Source organism: Oncorhynchus mykiss, chromosome 17 (assembly GCF_057628025.1).
Source record: "Oncorhynchus mykiss isolate SJ-2025 chromosome 17, ASM5762802v1, whole genome shotgun sequence".
NCBI classification, from domain to species: domain Eukaryota; kingdom Metazoa; phylum Chordata; class Actinopteri; order Salmoniformes; family Salmonidae; genus Oncorhynchus; species Oncorhynchus mykiss.
The window spans coordinates 27,634,300-27,653,929 of NC_143038.1; the positions used below are offsets into that span (position 1 = coordinate 27,634,300).

Sequence of the window (19,630 nt, forward strand, 5' to 3'; positions counted from 1 at the left end):
AAACAGGCTTGGTCCGCAGCTTTACTTTGACGGTAGGCCTAGACACTGTATACTCTGTTCAGTCTGCACAGCTTGACCATAGGAATCCGGTGCATTAGCTTCTGTGTCCACTCCAATCAGTAAAGAGACAGAGGGGAAAAGGAATACTCCATTACTCTGAGGTGAAAGAAACATTACATACAGATAAACCAATTACAAGCACACATTTCCTCCCCGCTCTCCTTTCACAGTGATACCTAACCTGCCGGCTAAAGCCCCCCCCCAAAAAAAAAAAACAACGACTTCCCCTGGAGGCAAAATCGAATTTGGAGATCCGACTACAAGAATTGAATCACCGCTCCATTCGTCCTTTCTCGTATATCAAAAAAACTCTGAATGAAGTTTAGCCTGATTGGATTATTGCTTTGGGAAAAGGAAATCATTTCCAAGTCAAACAGGACGAAGTGAAGTGGAGTGAGAAGCCAGTGTGCCGTACGTTTTCTGGCAGCTTTATTTCCAAAAATAAGTTTGAGGGAAGGGAGTAAAGAAGGGAAAAAAAAGGATTAACAGACGTTGAACTGACCCAACTGTTGCTCTTGGACCGTGAACGCACAGGCCTGCAAGATTCTTGCCATCATTCAAAGTGACAACCACGTAACTGGGCTGTGCCAAATTCACCATGACCCGCGATGGTATTACATGTGACCCCCAGAATCCGGTGGTCATGGAGGAAATGGGAGAAACACTGTTTGTTGCTTTAGTCTTTCACAGAGTTAACATGTCATTCCTGACGGGGCTGCCCTAGGCTCCGGGGCTGTAGCGTTCTCAGGGTTAGCGATCCTTCTTGCGAGGCAGAGTTAGTATAGGGAAAAGGTTTCCAGAAGAGTCGTGACAGGCTCACAAACTTAGGGGAGTGGGGTGAGTTGATCCATTTATTTGTACATTCAGCATCACTCCATCAACGGAAATATGGTATTCTTTTTAACAAAGATATCTACATATATTTCAGGATATTGTGTATCACTGGAAAATCCGAATTCATCAAAACATTAGTTTTGAAAACATACAGTGCCTTGCGAAAGTATTCGGCCCCCTTGAACTTTGCGACCTTTTGCCACATTTCAGGCTTCAAACATAAATATATAAAACTGTATTTTTTTTGTGAAGAATCAACAACAAGTGGGACACAATCATGAAGTGGAACGACATTTATTGGATATTTCAAACTTTTTTAACAAATCAAAAACTGAAAAATTGGGCGTGCAAAATTATTCAGCCCCCTTAAGTTAATACTTTGTAGTGCCACCTTTTGCTGCGATTACAGCTGTAAGTCGCTTGGTGTATGTCTCTCAGTTTTGCACATCGAGAGACTGAATTTTTTCCCCATTCCTCCTTGCAAAACAGCTCGAGCTCAGTGAGGTTGGATGGAGAGCATTTGTGAACAGCAGTTTTCAGTTCTTTCCACAGATTCTCGATTGGATTCAGGTCTGGACTTTGACTTGGCCATTCTAACACCTGGATATGTTTATTTTGAACCATTCCATTGTAGATTTTGCTTTATGTTTTGGATCATTGTCTTGTTGGAAGACAAATCTCCGTCCCAGTCTCAGGTCTTTTGCAGACTCCATCAGGTTTTCTTCCAGAATGGTCCTGTATTTGGCTCCATCCATCTTCCATCAATTTTAACCATCTTCCCTGTCCCTGCTGAAGAAAAGCAGGCCCAAACCATGATGCTGCCACCACCATGTTTGACAGTGGGGATGGTGTGTTCAGTGTGATGAGCTGTGTTGCTTTTACGCCAAACATAACGTTTTGCATTGTTGCCAAAAAGTTCAATTTTGGTTTCATCTGACCAGAGCACCTTCTTCCACATGTTTGGTGTGTCTCCCAGGTGGCTTGTGGCAAACTTTAAACAACACTTTTTATGGATATCTTTAAGAAATGGCTTTCTTCTTGCCACTCTTCCATAAAGGCCAGATTTGTGCAATATACGACTGATTGTTGTCCTATGGACAGAGTCTCCCACCTCAGCTGTAGATCTCTGCAGTTCATCCAAAGTGATCATGGGCCTCTTGGCTGCATCTCTGATCAGTCTTCTCCTTGTATGAGCTGAAAGTTTAGAGGGACGGCCAGGTCTTGGTAGATTTGCAGTTGTCTGATACTACTTCCATTTCAATATTATCGCTTGCACAGTGCTCCTTGGGATGTTTAAAGCTTGGGAAATCTTTTTGTATCCAAATCCGGCTTTAAACTTCTTCACAACAGTATCTCGGACCTGCCTGGTGTGTTCCTTGTTCTTCATGATGCTCTCTGCGCTTTTAACGGGCCTCTGAGACTATCACAGTGCAGGTGCATTTATACGGAGACTTGATTACACACAGGTGGATTGTATTTATCATCATTAGTCATTTAGGTCAACATTGGATCATTCAGAGATCCTCACTGAACTTCTGGAGAGAGTTTGCTGCACTGAAAGTAAAGGGGCTGAATAATTTTGCACGCCCAAATTTTCAGTTTTTGATTTGTTAAAAAAGTTAGAAATATCCAATAAATGTCGTTCCACTTCATGATTGTGTTCCACTTGTTGTTGATTCTTCACAAAAAAATACAGTTTTATATCTTTATGTTTGAAGCCTGAAATGTGGCAAAAGGTCGCAAAGTTCAAGGGGGCCGATTACTTTCGCAAGGCACTGTAGCTTGTCCAAAAAAAGTGGTCTCTTGGCACAACCTGAGTATGGGTCAAGTCGAGCCACGGGACAGGGTAAGTTAGGAGTTTATTTCCCAAACACAATCACAAAGCTTGTTTTTTCTTTTAATCATTTAAACAATTTTAACATAGGCCAGCCCAATTTTGTTACCTTATATCACAAGCAATAATGCCTTGCAATTACACCTGGGAAGAAAACACTTACATTTGCTCAACCTTTGCCTCAATTTACTCCGTGGCCATTGGCTTAACTTACCCCAGGGTAAACCTTTTAACTATATTAGCCCACACAGCTACAAGGATGCACTTTAATGCTCAGTTTAGGACCTCATATTGAAGGTTATAGAGACCCCAACTGATGTATAGAACAAAGTGATCTACTTTGGTTTAGATACAAGAATTTAGAAACCTGTAACACCATAAATTCATTTGACTTGGTGAAAATCTGTTTTTTGGACCTTACTTGCTTACCACTTTGTTTTCCATGTGATTTCTTCCTTCACAGACCATGAAATGATGACCTCTTAATTAATATTTGAATAAAATTATAAATTTTGTGTATGGCTTTCTCGAAACAAGGGTGGCTCGACTTACCCCACTCTCCCCTATCTGGGTTCAAATATGATGTGAAATCATTTATATTTTTTTTATACTTAGTCTTTTTCAAAACAATACAGCAAAAACAATATAGAGTATCAACAGAAACAAACTATAAAAAAACAGCAGTTGCTATAAAGTAGGTACATAATAATATACAGCTTTGCACACCTGGATTGTACAATATTTGCACATTATTCTCTTTCTTCAAGCTCTGTCAAGTTGGTTGTTGATCATTGCTTGACAGCCATTTTCAAGTCTTTCCAAAGATTTTCAAGCCAATTTAAGTCAAAACTGTAACTAGGCCACTCGGGAACATTCAATGTTGTCTTGGTAAGCAACTCCAGTGTATACCTGGCCTTGTTTTAAGTTATTGTTCTGCTGAAAGGTGCATTTGTCTCACTGTGTTTGTTGGAAAGCAGACTGAACCAGGTTTTTCTCTAGAATTTTACCTGTGCTTAGCTCTATTCCGTTTTATTTTTATCCTAAATAACTCCGTAGTCCTTGCCGATGACAAGCATACCCATAAAATGATGCAGCCACCACCATGCTTGAAAATATGAAGAGTGTTACTCAGAGATGTGTTGTTGGATTTGTCCCAAACATAACGCAGGTATATGCAGGACAAAGTTAATTTTTTTGCTGTTTTTAAATACTGAACAAAAATAAAAACGCAACTTGTGTTAATCCCATGTTTCATGAGCTGAAATAAAAGATCCCAGAAATGTTCCGTATGCACAAAAAGCTTATTTTTCTCTCCAATTTTGTGCACAAATGTGTTTACATCCCTGTTAGTGAGCATTTATCCTTTGCCAAGATAACCCATCTACATGAAAGGTGCAGCATATCAAAAAGCTGATTAAACAGCATGATCATTACACAGGTGCCCCTTGTGCTGGGGACAATCAAAGGCCACTCTAAAATGTGCAGTTTTGTCAACAACACAATGCCATGGATGTCTCAAGTTTTGAGGCAGCGTACAATTGGCATGCTAACTGCAGGAATGTCCGCTAGAGCTGTTGCCAGATAATTGAATGTTAATTTCTCTACCATAAGCTGCCTCCAATGTCGTTTTAGACAATTTGGCAGTACGTCCAACCGGCCTCAACTGCAGACCACGAGTAACCATCCCAGGACCTCCACATCCGGCTCATTCACCTGCAGGACTCATGAGGCCAGCCACCCGGATAGCTGATGAAATTGAGGAGTATTTCTGTCTGTAATAAAGCCCTTTGTGGGGAAAGACTCATTCTGATTGGCTGGGAGGGCATAGGCCCACCCACTGGGGAGCCAGGCCCACCAATGGCTGCGCCCCTGCCCAGTCATGTGAAATCAATAGATTAGGGCCTAATGAATTTATTTCATTTGACTGATTTCCTTATGAACTGTAACTCAATAAAATCGTTTAAATTGTTGCATGTTGCGTTTTATATTTTTGTTCAATATACTTTAGTGCCTTATTGCAAACAGGATGCATGTTTTGGAATATTTTGATTTTGTACAGGCTTGCGTTCTTTGCGCTCTGTCATTGTAGTTATTCCACAATACTAAACTAAATGTTGTTGATCCATCCTTAGTTTTTTCCCATCACAGCCATTAAACTCTACCTGTTTTAAAGTCACCATTGGTCTCATGGTGAAACCTGTGAGTGGTTTCCACCTTCTCTGGCAACTGAGCCCGGAAGGACACCTGTGTCTTTGTAGTGACTGGGTGTATTGATACACCATCCAAAGTGTAATTAATAGCTTCACCATGCTCAAAGGGATATTAAATGTCTTGCTTTTTTTTTTTTTAACTCATCTACCAATAGGTGACCTTCTTTGCAAATGATTTGAAAACCTCCCTAGTCTTTGTGCTTGAATTTGTTTTTGAAATTCGCAGCTCAACTGAGGAACCTTACAGATAAATGTATGTGTGGGGTACAGAGATGAGAGAGGAATTCAAAAATCATGTTAAACTCTATTATTGCACACAGACTGAGTCCATGCAACTTAATAAGTCACTTGTTCAGCAAATTTGTATTCCTTAACTTATTTAGGCTTGCCATAACAAAAGGGTTGAATACTTATTAAGACATCAGCTTTTTCATGTTTAATTTAAAAAAAATGTGAAAACATAATTCCTCTTTGATATTATGTGGTATTGTATGTAGGCCAGTGACACAATCTCAATCCATTTTAAATTCAGGCAAGAACAACAAAATGTGGAAAGTCGAGGGATATGAACACTTTCTGAAGGCACTGTATGTCAAGCTTTCCAAAATTAAAGATGTATTGGATTATACTTTGCCATTCTTTAGATTTTGAGGCTTCCACTTTTTACCAGTTTTTTGTTAATGATTCATTTCTTTTTTTTAACTAGACAAGTCAGTTAAGAACAAATGGTTATTTACAATGACGGCCTACCAAAAGGCAAAAGGCCTCCTGCGGGGACGGGGGCTGGGATTAAACATTTTAAATGTATAACAAAACACACGTCACGACAAGCGAGACACTACATAAAGAGAGACCTAAGACCACAACAGCATGACAGCAACACCACATGGTAGCAGTACACCATGGTACAAACATTATTGGGCATAGACAACAGCACAAAGGCAAGAAGGTAGAGACGACAATACATCATGTGAAGCAGCCACAACTGTCAGTAAGAGTGTCCATGATTGAGTCTTTGAATGAAGAAAGCCTGTCCAGTTTGAGTGTTTTGTTTTTGCAGCTCGTTCTAGTCGCTAGCTGCAGCGAACTGAAAAGAGGAGCGATCAAGGGATGTGTGTGCTTTGGGGACCTTTAACAGAATGTGACTGGCAGAACGGGTGTTGTATGTGGAGGATGAGGGCTGCAGCAGATATCTCGGATAGGGGGGAGTGAGGCTTGAGAGGGTTTTATAAATAAGCATCAACCAGTGGGTCTTGCCATGGGTATACAGAGACAACCAGTTTATAGAGGAGTATAGAGTGCAATGATGTGTCCTATAAGGAGCATTGGTGACAAATCTGATGGTAGAGAACATTCTAGCTGCTCGAGAGCTCCCTTACCTGCTGATCTCTATAAATTACGTTTCCGTAATCTAGGATGGGTAGGACCTGGTAATGGCTCTTACTTTAAATCGGGTATTTTTATTTAACGAGGCAAGTCAGTTAAGAACATTCTTATTTACAATGACGGCCTACCCCGGCCAAACCCTCCCCTAACCCAGACGACGCTGGGCCAATTATGCGCCGCCCTATGGGACTCCCGATCATGGCCGGTTGTAATACAGCCCGGGATTGAACCAGGGTCTGTGGTAACGCCTCTAGCACTGAGATGCAGTGCCTTAGACCGCTGCACCACTCGGGCGATATCTATCACTTCCCATCACATTCTCTGGAATATTGCCAGGATACATTACATGGCAAACTGTGTCATTTTTCCAATTAAACTTCCTCCATTTGAGTTTGAGTTTATAGAAGTACAGTGAGTTGTGTTCTGCATATATTGTTCCAGTCTTCCACTGAGATGTCCATTTTCAGTTCCTTTTCCTATTTTTTAATATACAGGGTTAAGTCTTTTCTAGTGGGCAATCAGGCTGAGACAGAGTGAGGAGATTGTCTTGGATGTTCCTTGGTTATATGCATTTTGAATAACACAAATAGTCTCATTTGGTATTGAAGATGGTTCTGTCATTTTTATCTAATTTGAAATCTTTCAAATACGTTTTGAGTTTGCTTTTGCCTGCATGGATTGACAAATGGGTGGGGCTTTGCATTTCTGCAAGTTCTATTGGTTCCATTGAACCAGGCTAGCTCAATGGAGCCCGGCTGAAGCGTTTTAAATGATTTCAAATAGTGTTTGAACCAGGCAAGCTCAATGGATGCCGGCTGAAGCGTTTTGAATGATTTCAAATAGTGTTTGAACCCAGGTGTGCTCAGGAAAGGGGGTTCACGACCTGACAACTTGTAGACAGAAGAACCCTTTTTTGGCTTTTAATTTGTTTTTGTTGTTCCTTCGCCGGATCAAAGGGGAGAGTCTGTCTTTTGGCTTGTTTTGCCAGTGTGTCCTATCTTCCCTCCGAATCCCGACCCAATGTTTGGATTGCTTGTTTTGAATGTTCACCGACGAAGGCATCAATCAAAGAGCGACTTTGCCTCTGGTGCCTTCAGTTGATAAAACTTTCCAGAGAACTGTAATTACTTATACATGAGCAGGCTATCAAGCGGAAAAACAAACGTTTGTAGAGGAAGTGCAAAATTACGACTTGATGTAATTCATGTCAGGTCAAAATTATACAGATTTGGGGAAAAAAACGGTGGTAATTATAATTATTATGCTTGAGTAAAAATAGTTTTCTTTTGTTAATAGTTTGGCCCCCTGCCAAGCCTTTACCCTATTTCCCAGATAAAACCTCTACCTCTCCTCGTAAAGAGGGCTCTCAACATGCCCCAGTGTGGTGAGGAATGAGGTGTGGCGGAGGGGTGAATAGTTTATATTTCAGTGTGTCTCTTTCTCTTGCTCCTCTCACTACAGACAGAGCGAGAGAGATCCGTCTGAACTAGCAGGGGATAATCCCCTTTGTAGAGGAAGTGCAAAATTACGACTTGATGTAATTCATGTCAGGTCAAAATTATACAGATTTGGGGAAAAAAACGGTGGTAATTATAATTATTATGCTTGAGTAAAAATAGTTTTCTTTTGTTAATAGTTTGGCCCCCTGCCAAGCCTTTACCCTATTTCCCAGATAAAACCTCTACCTCTCCTCGTAAAGAGGGCTCTCAACATGCCCCAGTGTGGTGAGGAATGAGGTGTGGCGGAGGGGTGAATAGTTTATATTTCAGTGTGTCTCTTTCTCTTGCTCCTCTCACTACAGACAGAGCGAGAGAGATCCGTCTGAACTAGCAGGGGATAATCCCACTTCCGTGCCAGTGACTGAAGAGAAAAGGGTGGGGGGGGTACAGAAGTGGGGAGGGAGATGTGCAGAGGTAGAGTGAGAGTTAGGCTGGCTATGTCCCAGATGGCACCCCTGTTCCCTATATAGTGCACTACCTTTGATCAGAACCCATTGGGGCCTCGTCAAAAGTAGTTCACTAAATAGGGAATAGGATGACATTTCGGACGCACACAGTATGTTGGTGCCAGGAATGACTGTGGTTAAAGTGTCCAGGGGTGTTAGTGGCTGAAGTGAAGTGTTTTTGCCTGGTAGCCTAGAATTGGGGAGGGCTTGGATCAATGAGTGTGTGTAGTACTGAAAACTCTCTATGAGTGACACTACTTGACCTGGCTTTTGATAAGAATGGCTTCCCAGGCCAGTGAAAACGGATGTTGTTGGGAAAAGGCAGGTCTGACTGGAATTTCAATGGGAATGAGCTCCATTTTGTCAAACGTGCTCACAGTGCGCAACCAAACACCGTATCGCTCAGGGGGATAATGAATTATTATGGAGTGCAGGAGACCTGAGTGTGAACCCTGATTCTGAACCTGGTCTGTCACATGTGTATCTGCTGGAGCAGGATTAGATGACTTCCTATTTTTACCTAGATTGTGTTTTATGTGTTGGGATTTGTTCAATAAGAAACATGCTAACTCTGGTGTTGGGGTAACACTTGTTGCTGCTAGCACCTGTTGCTAACACTTGAGGTGTTGAGGTTAAGTGGAAACCTTCATATATACTTGGACTGGTGTTCCTTGGTTTACAGAGATGTTAACCATTTGTCCCTTTGTCTCCCTTTGTCTTGCAGATTGGAGCTGTAGAGGAGGTGTTTTTAACCAAACCAAGCTGCTGGGAGGTCAAGAGGTGACATGCCTCTGTAACGCATCGTTGGAAACAAATGGTGAGGAAAAGCTATCCTATTCATTTGTCAAATAGTTGTAGTTTATCAGTTTGTACAGGGCCTTGTTTTTGAATGTAAATGTGTAGTGTACAAGTGTGTGTACAAGGGACTTAGAAATGTTGTGAATCTCGTCTATGTACTGTATATACGTATCTATGGTTAAAAATAGCGTGTGAATCCCTCTCTTTCTCCCCTGTGTTGCCAGAATGGTTGCCATGCCTCCGGGGATGGTGCGATATGGTTTCTCAGTCCCAGCGGCGGTCCCAGTACTGTTGCTGCTGCTAGCTGCCAGCTGGCCCTCCTATGGCCTGGCCTGGGTCTCTGACCCCTCCTCCACCCCCTCTTCCCCTTACCCCACCTTCACCCGCACAGACGCCCTCTTCGAGCACCTGGCCCTGCACCCGGACCCTGCAGTCGGGCGCATCTACGTGGGGGCGCGGGACCACCTCTTCCAGCTGGACCGCAATCTGACCGCCGAGCTCCAGGACAACACGGGGCCCGTGACGGACAGCCGCGAGTGCCTGCCCCCCGTCACCGAGAGCAACTGCCCGCAAGCGCGGCGCACCAGCAACCACAACAAGCTCCTGCTGGTGGACCCCTACGCCATGGAACTGATCACTTGCGGCAGCGTTAACCAGGGCATCTGCCAGAAGCGGAGTCTGGACTCGGTGGGTACGGTGCTGTTCTCGGCCGAGCGGCCCGTGGACACACAGTATGTGGCTGCCAACCACCCCAATGTGAGCACGGTGGGCCTGGTGGTGCGCTCCCGCCCCGACCGCCAGCCCGTGCTCTTTGTGGGCCGTGGCTACACCAGCAGCCACCCACCCATCTCCACACGCAACCTGGCCCAGGAGCCCGTCTTCTCCTACGAAGAAACGGCAAAGCTAGCAGTGGCGGGTCGCCTCTCGGAGTACGACCACCACTTCGTGGCGTCCTTCGCCCACCGCCAGCACGTTTACTTCCTGTTCTACCGCCGCGACATTAAGTCTCAGTCTCGCGAGTACCGCACCTACGTGTCACGCGTGTGCCTGGACGACCAGGCCTACTACTCGTACGTGGAAGTGCCCCTGGCCTGTCGCTCGGCGGCCGGGAAGAGCTACAACTTGCTCCAGGCTGTCCGTCTTGGTCTACCACCCAAGCAGAATGAGGGCGATGCTGAGCAGGCAGAGGTGCTCCTGGGGGTGTTCTCCACCCGGCAGGCCTCGTCCACGCGACCCAGCGAGGACTCTGCTCTTTGCATGTTCAATCTTGATGATTTGGACCAGAGGATCAACTTCACCAGGGACCTGTGTTACACACAGTTCGGCCGGGACGAGGGAGGGGGGGAGGCGGCCTACATCGAGTACGAAGTCAAATCCAACTGCGCCAACCTGCCGTCGGTGAGTAGGAGTGGGGATGAGTGGATTGACTTGCCAGGTCCTTATTTTATACAATCCTGGGTTCAAATAGTGATCGTAATCTTTCCAAATCTTTTAACATTCGCTATAGCCTGTCTTGAGGCTCAGGTGGACGGGGTTTGGCATTTTGGACTATTCCATTCATTTCCATATTGTCAAACAAGCTCACTCAAGCCCGCTAAAGTATTTGAAATAATTTCGCATACTATTAGAACCCAGGTCTATTCGCCAATTCCTTATTGTGTTGTGTCTCTGGAAGCACTTTAGTTTACAGTCCCTTTTATTGCTGATATGTAGGCTACCTCGTATGAGGAAATTGTGGGGCAACAATGGGTACTTTCCGGTGCCCCTTGCCAAAAATCCAACAATTTGTAACCATTCTGTGCCAGATTGTAAGCAGTAATCCTTGTTTTATTGTGTCTGGTAGTGTTTTATTTAATAGTTCTGTTCAGCTGGTATGTATTACGAAATGACATGGCATGCAATTGATACGTTTTGGTCCTTGTTTGAAAACCTAGTGGTAGTATTAGAAATATTATGAAGTGATAATAATGTAGTATGTATGCTGTAACTGTGTTTTAAGTACTTAGAAGGCAACTAGAGGATGGTAAAATAGAGTTTAACTGGGTTTCCTCGACATGTGCGATTGTCTTCTAAATTTACTGTAAGCCTACTATTGAGCATGCTACTAGATCAGACGCTTTCCGGAGTCATTTGGTTTCAGCAACGTGACCTCCATGTTAGAAATGTCATGACATTTCATTTGATCTTTTAGTACAGACAAATGTAATCCTCCTATTTGGGGAATTCAATTTGATTATTTTCTCGTAATGCCACTAGCTTTGGAAATTCCCCTGTTGTCTCTCTCTCTCTCTCTCTCTGTGTGTGTGTGTGTGCTGTATACACATGTGTATACTTGTATGTGCGCTTTTGTGTGTACCTTTGGTGCGACTACCGTACCAACTACAGTTGGTTGCTGAGCCACAGTGTGTTTAATGATACATCACATAGAGGAAACAGAACAATTGTTCAACTCTGACCCTTGAATGCTGTTTACCTCCAGTGGTGGTTGGGGAACAGTAGTGTGGTGGTCTTGTGTCCCAAATTACACCCTATTCCCTGTATAGTGCACTACTTTTGACCAGAGCCCTATGGGCCCTGGTCAAAAGTAGTGCACTACATAGGAAACAGGGCGGGACGCATGCTGGGTAATTTAATAGGATTGTAAGGGGGGAATTGATCTGCGGCATTAGCCTTCATTAGCCGGAGGGCCATGTTTAACGAGGACTGACAAGGACAGATAAAGTCACCCACCGCCGAGAAGCGAAGGAGGGAGATGGCAACAGTGAAGCAGACAGGACAGGGAAGGAGAGCCAGGGGGAGGAAGCAAGAGATTGGGTGTGTGTGTGAGGGAGGGAGATAGGGTTATGGGGAGATAGGGATAGTGTTGGGCTAAGTCTCTGTAACAAATTGGAACACCATAGGAAACCATCAAAACAGGTCACTATGAACAGTGGGTAGATCCCAATGTTTATTTCTTGTACCTCCTGTTGTTGCTACTTTTTTTTTTTTTTTTTTGCAGGGCCTCGTAAACTGGTTATTTATCTTGACACAGTGTCATCATAATGAAATTCCGTGGATGCATTTGTGTTTGGGAGATTGTAGAAACAGATTGTTGTACTCGGAATTGTTCTTGATCTAGTAATGACTTGCTCTCGGGTGTTCCCAAAACTTGCGGAACAAAAAACAACCTGTCCAACCATAGATCTTCCTTTGTCAAAGGGTCGAAGCTAAAAAAAAATTCAAGCACTTTGGAACACTGTTTGCCGGATTCCTGCAATAGTTTCCCCCTCACCTCTAACCCTACCAGTATAAATTGTGACTGTGTTCGTATAGGATTCGAGGGAGCCACTATAGACTTTTAGCACCTGTCTAACCTTCCACGCAATTAACAATACTAGTGAATGAGTTGCCGCTGTGTATCTGTTTTTGACCATAGATTTTAAAGCGCAAATCCATCTGCATTTAGACTTGTTGTCTGACTGTAACGCTATTGTTTTCATTGTAGATACATTTGACCTACTTTAATAAACTGTTTCCTACTGCCTCATACGACTCTAAACTACGTTCATTTGCATATTCCTTCCCTCCTGACCTATAGAATACCCTTGATGCCTACCCCTGTGGTTCGGACCACACCCCCAGTCCAATGGCCAGCCGGGTGCCGGTGGAAACCGAGCCCATATTGGACAGCCCGTCCGCCCGTCTCACCGCAGTGGCTGTCAGCGTGAGGGTGGGACATACCATCGCCTTCCTGGGGGACTCCAAGGGGAACCTGCGCAAGGTAGAGACCATAGAGATCAAACTGATGGAGCGGTTTATATCTATGGTATAAGGGGACCACCTTCAATACCGATCAAAATAAGATTATATTGACAGGGGCGACCTGATCCTAGATCAGGACTCTTTGTGAATTTTGGGCCCTGACTAGACATGTCCTATGCTGGTTGTTTTTGTATAAAGTATATTCCAGTACATTCCGTTGCATGAAATGAGCCTTTGATCATCTGTAGATAACTGCAGCTCCAGATATTCGCAAACTGCCGCGCGAACACATGCACACACAAACACGCTCACTAAGAGGTCAGAAATAGCATCTTCCACAGTAGCGCAGTCTGTACTCAGCACTCCATAAATAGTAGAAGGAGCAGACCGGCCCAGGTAACGAATGCGTCCTTCTTAATTGGCTCTGGGTGCGTTTTGCTTTTCCATGGACCTGCCAGATAACACTAGTACTGTTGTTATGCACAGTAAGACCTATTCTCTTTCTCTCTCCCCTTTTCTTCGGCTGGGTTCTCCTCCCCCCCCGCCACAGCTCTCTTTCTTCCCCACCACAGCTCTCTTTCTTCCCCGCCACAGCTCTCTTTCTTCCCCTTACTTAATTTATTAATGTCCTGTTTCGTAAAACGTAGTCGTAGTCCTCCATTGTCTGGTCGAAAGCCCTGTAAGTTTCCATGGAAAGGCAGTATTGGCCCAGCATGGACCAGGTCACTGATAGAGGAAGGGCCGTATAGACTGACACTATTGTTAACCGTACAAGCTACGAGGGGGATATTCGTACATCCACCCTGTACCATCCTCCGATATAGAGAACCGGGAACGGACATCTCTATACAAACTTAACAGCCGTAATTGTCCCAGAACATTAAGTCTAAGCGGTATGGCTTGGATAAGTCCAGGTCATTGTGTTGCCATGTTGGCTGGGATAAATCCAATCCACTGGGTTGTCATGTTGGCTAGCATAAGTCCATTCCATTGGTTTGCCAGCTTGGCTGGGACAAGTCCAGTCCATTGGGTTGCCGTGTTGGCTGGAATAAGTCCAGTCCATTGGCTTTCCTTATTGGCTGGTGTCACATGAAGCTGGTGTGAACAGGAGGCACTGTTCTGTTCAGTCCGCTAGATTTTTGTGTGGTGCCATCACCTGGTGCAGAGCAGAGGTCACGGGGGGTGGCGTGGGGAGCTGTGTCTTCTGGGGTTCATGGACCAGGGTGCCCACATTGGAGGGTTGGGGGGGGGGCTTTGTGTTAACATGACAGTGATACACAGAGGGCTTGTCAAATATGACATTAGGGCCAGGGATTGAGTGTGTCACCCAAACATGGAAATTAAAGGGGTTGGGGGGAAGGGGGGGTTGGGGGGGGGGGGCTCTTAGGGTGAATCTCAGTAGTTTAAATTTGCTCGGTTCGCCTATCGCTGTCAGTGAAGCCAAGGAGAAGCCACATCCGAGTATTTATAAGCGTCACGAGTACATAACAGTAGCGAGTTCTCTCACTCGAGGAATGTCACTCGAGGAATGGTGACTAGCGCTAACAATTAGCGCTTTGTGCCATTTTTCTTTTGTCAATAGGTGCCCTGCAGTTGTGACCAGGGTGGAGTGGGGTAGAGTGGGGGAAGCTCTATCAGCACAATGATACCCATTAACAGTAAAAAAAAAACATTAAACACTGACCACAAAACAACACCACTGGCTAGCTAATATCAGTCCATGACTCAGGTCTTTGTTGTGTGTGTCACAGTGCATAGACGCTGACTAGTGGCAACTAGATGGGAAAAAACAGTTCTAAACAGAAGGCCCTATTCTCTTTCCGTAGACTCATCAGTCCTCACACCCGCACACTGCCGAATTGTGTGAATGAAGTCCCTAACTGTCCCTAACTGTAGTCCCAGAACTATATATGACCCTGGGACATACTAGAGACCATTGCCTGCCATTGTGCCCTTGAGCAAGCCACATAACCCCTTACAATTGCTCTAGTGGTGCTGCACCGTGGCTGGCCCATAGCTTCCAACCCCTCGGTGTGAGAGTGAGTGTCTTTGGAGGGGTTTGTGTTGTGAGCATTAAAGGCACATTTTTTGTTCTCTGTAAGTTAATTGACAATAAAGTACATATCTTACATGTGTGTCTCTCGCTTGCGTATTACTGCACAAGACTGATACCCTCTAGGTGAATTGGCAGTGAAATATATATTTGTTGAAAATGGTATTTGTTTAAGCTCTATACCTAGAACAGATTTGATATTGGGAAGTCGATTGATTTGTATTGGCCATCAAGTGGCTTTGGCCTCCCGAGTGGCGCAGCGGTCTAAGGCACTGCATCTCAGTGCTTGAGGCATCACTAGACACCCTAGTTCAATTCCAGGCTGTATCGCAACCGTCTGTGTCTGGGGGTCCCATAGGGCGGCGCACAATTGGCCCAGCGTTGGCCGGTGTAGGCCGTCATTGTAAATAAGAATTTGTTCTTAACTGACTTGCCTAGTTAAATAAAAAATGTCATTGTCACAAATTGTCACAAATGTCGTATTAACTTCCTGGAGGCCGAAAGTCGGAAGAAAGAGCAATGACATCCAGTACAAAAAAATGCTACATTTCCCCCCAAATGAACAAATGCTACATTGCCCCCCAAATGAACAAATGCTACATTTCCCCCCAAATGAACAAATGCTACATTTCCCCACAAATGAACAAATGCTACATTTCCCCTCAAATGAACAAATGCTACACGTCACAAAACAGTTCAATCCATTAGGTTGAGGTAGGCGGGCAGTATTTCCTGCTGTTCCACTGTTAAAAACTGGGGCATGGGGGGGGGACTGAGCCACCTTAATGTGAGAAGTGCTTGACCGGGAGCTCCACAGCGTCAGGCTTTTATGTTATTTACAGCAGGCCTTTCAACATCAGGTTATCTGTCTAATGTAATGCTATTACTGGACATTCCACTCCTCCACTCTTTTGCTCTTTCACGTGGACCTCCACCAGAGTGCAATCATCCTAATGTGATGGGTGTGGGTAGTGGGGGTGTGTAGTGGGGGTGGGTGGATGTGTGTAGGGGGGGGGGGGGGGGGGGGGGTGACAGAGCGAGCGAGAAGGAGCAAGAGGCATAGAAAGAACATGTGTCTGTGTGTCAATCTGTGAAAGTGTGTGTGTGTGCCTGTATCTGAGTTTGTTCTGTTGTGTGTGTGTGTGTGTGTGTGTGTGTGTGTGTGTGTGTGTGTGTGTGTGTGTGTGTGTGTGTTTGTGTGTCTCCAGGCAGGGCCACACACAGATGATGGGGAGTGCAATGGTCGAGATATAGGCCAAGATTTCGCCATGATGAGATAATCCAATTCTATTGGACGGTGGGGGAGAGTTTTGGGTCAGCTATGCCGTCGCATGTTCTTTGATCCCGGCGTTCATCAAGGCTTTGACTGTTTAGGCTCTAATAACAGCAATTTAGCCTACACGAGAGCACAGTTAGTCCCCCAACATGGCAACCCTACAGAACAGATGGGTCAGAGGGGTTGCCAGACATGAAATAACTGATTTTAAATTAGATTCTCCCTTCTTCAAAGGGGAGCAAGCTTAGGGCATTGACGCATCAGATCAGCCTTTCTTTTCAAGAAATGCCAAGGCAAATCTCTCTGCGTTTCTTGAAGAAATACACGCCTGCATTGAAATAACATACAGACACACAGACACAGACAAACGCACGCGTAGACAAACAAGCAAACACACACGCACACATAGACAAACATGCACACACACACACACCTATACCCACGCCCAAACACGAATCGGGTGTGTATTGAAATGAGAGCGAGAGGAGAGCGATTTTAAAAAGTGATGAGGATGACTGCAGAGTGAATTGCATCTACTTGCCACACCAACAATTACCCAGTTTCCATGTTCCCAGTTGACCTCTTCAAGACACACATTTAGATTGGCATCCCAACTCAGACCTATGACGTTTCACCGTTTTAAACTCTGAAACCGTTGTGGCTCAAAATACTTCAAACACCAACCGAATTCAATTCAGCACACTTGTTATTCCTAATGGCTATATTTAACAGCCCATGCTAGGCTATTTGTCTCCCTGCCTAGTGAATTATATAACTAGTGGTATGCGTCACATTAAAATAGAATTTCGAATAACTTTTTACGAAAATTGTCATCTTTTGGATTCTATAATATTTTAGCGATCCTCGCTAATGAGCCTACATTATAACTCCCTCAAGTAGGCATGTTTTCCTTTCACACAAGTGAGTCGAGTTCTGTTACTCCTCCATCCGTTTGCCATAACGAATTGAAATGTACCTTATGGGGTTCTTAACCATTGGCTTGTGTGTGCTCCAGGTGTTCCTGGGCCCTAATGGTGAGGTGGAGGAGTATGCCGTCGTCTCCATCCAGGCCAACGCAGCCATCAGCTCTGACCTGGTCCTGGATCAGTCAGAGGAACATCTCTTCATCATGACCTCCACCATGGTACAGTACACTAGCCTGGTCCCAGAACTGTTGGCGCTGTCTTAACTCTCTCGTGTCGTTGTCTGTGTTTCACAGTTGAATCCCACTTCTGACGCCAACAGTACACCACGTCACAACGTAAGGCTCCCCCCAGTGGTCAACAAGTGTCTCTCATAAAATACTATTTTATAGTTTTTTAGCAGCATTTCCCAAACTCGTTCCTGGGGGCACCAAGGGTGGCAGGTTTGGGAGGCGCTGGTATATAGTTCTCATTCCACAGCAGCTCTTTTAGGCCTGAGGACGAGGTTACATTTATAGTAATGACTTAATCCACAGCACCAATAGGTTAAGACTAGGGGGGGTAAAATGGGTCTCCTTTTGGCTCGGTTAAGAGCTGTGTCATCATTTGCAATGCGTTGGACATAACGTCATGATGAATATTCCCTGTTTTTTTGTTGCGGTCACAGCTGCAGAAGAGGCCAGTGGCAGAGTGCCACGAACACCTGGACTGCCAAGCCTGTTTGTCGGCCCACGACCCCTACTGTGGCTGGTGTGTCCTGGAGGGGAGGTGAGCGGCTCATTCGGAGTAATCCAATGGGATTGATTGTCACAAATTACTTTTATTGTCATGTAACCTGGTACATTTTTTCATGTAATCCACACAATTCTGTCTCTGGTTAAAGGGTTGACATATCAAACTAGAGCCCAGAGTTTTCCATTGTCAGGTCAAGCACACTGGAAAAACTCAGGGCATTGCAGATGCTCAACACAGTCAGAGAATGTATTTGTGGTACCACTCGTACTTACTCAGGGGGATTGCTATGAGTAACGATGTCTCCTTCCTCCCCCTCTCCCATCTCCTGCACCTTGGCCACCTGTCCTCCCTCCTTGTTCTCCATTTTCCCCGGCTAATGTTATTTAATGTTATCAACTCGCCTGGCTTTCTATCCTCCTTCCACATTCACTTCATTTCCCCCCACTCTATTTCTCCCATCGACAGTGTGTAGCCGGTCCACGCTCAAAAAGGAGATTCAAGGATTTGTAGTATTTATTTCATTCAGGGTTAGGCAGATAGACAAACCTTTCGGCCTTCGTCGGCGTCATCGCCTCTTTGCGCCCCCCGGTTCCTCTGTCACTCTTCACTCTCTCCCTTTCCCATGTTCCCATTCTCTCTGTCCCTCCATTTCCTGTCTCCCTCCCTCCCTCCCCTTGCCCTTATAGTCCTCTCCTCCCTCTTCCCCTCCTGTCTCCGTCTACATCCTGCCCTTTTATAGCGATACGACACCGAGGCCATGACGTGTCTGTTACGGTATGATTTGATCGTGTAGGAGTGTACGGTATTGTGTGATGATAATCGGTTGTGTGTTTTAGGTGTGGCCAGCAGTCTCAGTGTTCACACAGGGCTCAGGGGGGTCAGTGGCTGTGGAGCTTCGACATGGAGCAGCAGTGCCTCACCATCCAGTCCCTCGGCCCCTCCAACATCAGCCGCGAGGAGAAGAGACGTGTACGTGTGCGCGAGCACGCCTCTGTGTCTCTGTGCCTCTGTGCCTCTGTGTCTCCGTGCCTTGCGTCTCTGTGCCTCTGTGCCTCTGTGCCTCTGTGTCTCTGTGTCTCTGTGTCTCTATGTCTCTATGTCTCTGTGTCTCTGTGCCTCTGTGCCTCTGTGCCTCTGTGTGTATGCGTTCGATTGCATGTGTGTCTGTGGGTGTCCACGTACATGGGTATGCGAGCGCATGCTCATAGACAGTGCATTCCTTTATGTCCACACTGTACATAGTGTTTGCTCGTTTGACTTCCAGCGTCGGAGCGAAGATCAGAGATGGTTATCAGAATCGGCGCCAGCTGCCCCCGTCTCAATCATGTATTAAGTGATCCGGCTCTGGACAGTTGTACAGAATAGTTCATGTCAATTGTACATATGTATATCACCTGACATTGGGGAATAATAGTGGAAGGGAAGGGTGTCTCCTTGGACACGTCCAAGTAAACGCGCAAGGCATGACCTTGGATGCGTCTCGTCGTCTCTGCTTTACCTGCGCTAATTTGAAATCGGGGGGGGTGAAGGTGATATGGTGGATTATTTTTGAGGATTTGCCTTTTTTTAATCTGCTCACATCAATACGGTGGGAGGGAGGGAGCGAGTGCGAGTTTGGACTATTGAGATGCTGCTTGTCAGTGGTGACAAAACTCCTCGGGGGAGACTCGATCTCTCCTCAGTTTCTCAGGCCTTCAACGACATCTCTGTGATATCCAGATAAATCCAGATCTTACCAACCTTTATCAAGTTCAAACCAGTTCTATCCAGACAAGGTCCAATTTAGTGTTCCTTGAGTTCCTGGATTTAGTTGAAATACAGATCTGCTCTTGCAG

General features: G+C 45.2%; 1 protein-coding gene across 12 annotated transcripts in view; it reads left to right on the plus strand.

The window, feature by feature from the left end:
* plxnb1b (plexin b1b) overlaps window positions 1-19,630 on the plus strand; it is a 138,785-nt gene that overhangs the window by 89,935 nt on the left and 29,220 nt on the right. For 11 of the 12 annotated variants that reach the window (XM_090205155.1, XM_090205152.1, XM_090205161.1 and 8 more), the window contains 6 exons: window positions 8,994-9,086; window positions 9,292-10,465; window positions 12,645-12,827; window positions 17,153-17,281; window positions 17,728-17,828; window positions 18,632-18,764. In XM_090205155.1, the coding sequence (XP_090061281.1) occupies window positions 9,293-10,465; window positions 12,645-12,827; window positions 17,153-17,281; window positions 17,728-17,828; window positions 18,632-18,764 (1,719 nt within the window). In that variant the 5' untranslated portion in view covers window positions 8,994-9,086; window position 9,292. Of the gene's footprint in view, window positions 1-8,993; window positions 9,087-9,291; window positions 10,466-12,644; window positions 12,828-17,152; window positions 17,399-17,727; window positions 17,829-18,631; window positions 18,765-19,630 lie in introns of those variants that run through there. The other variant, XM_090205160.1, reaches the window with a different exon arrangement.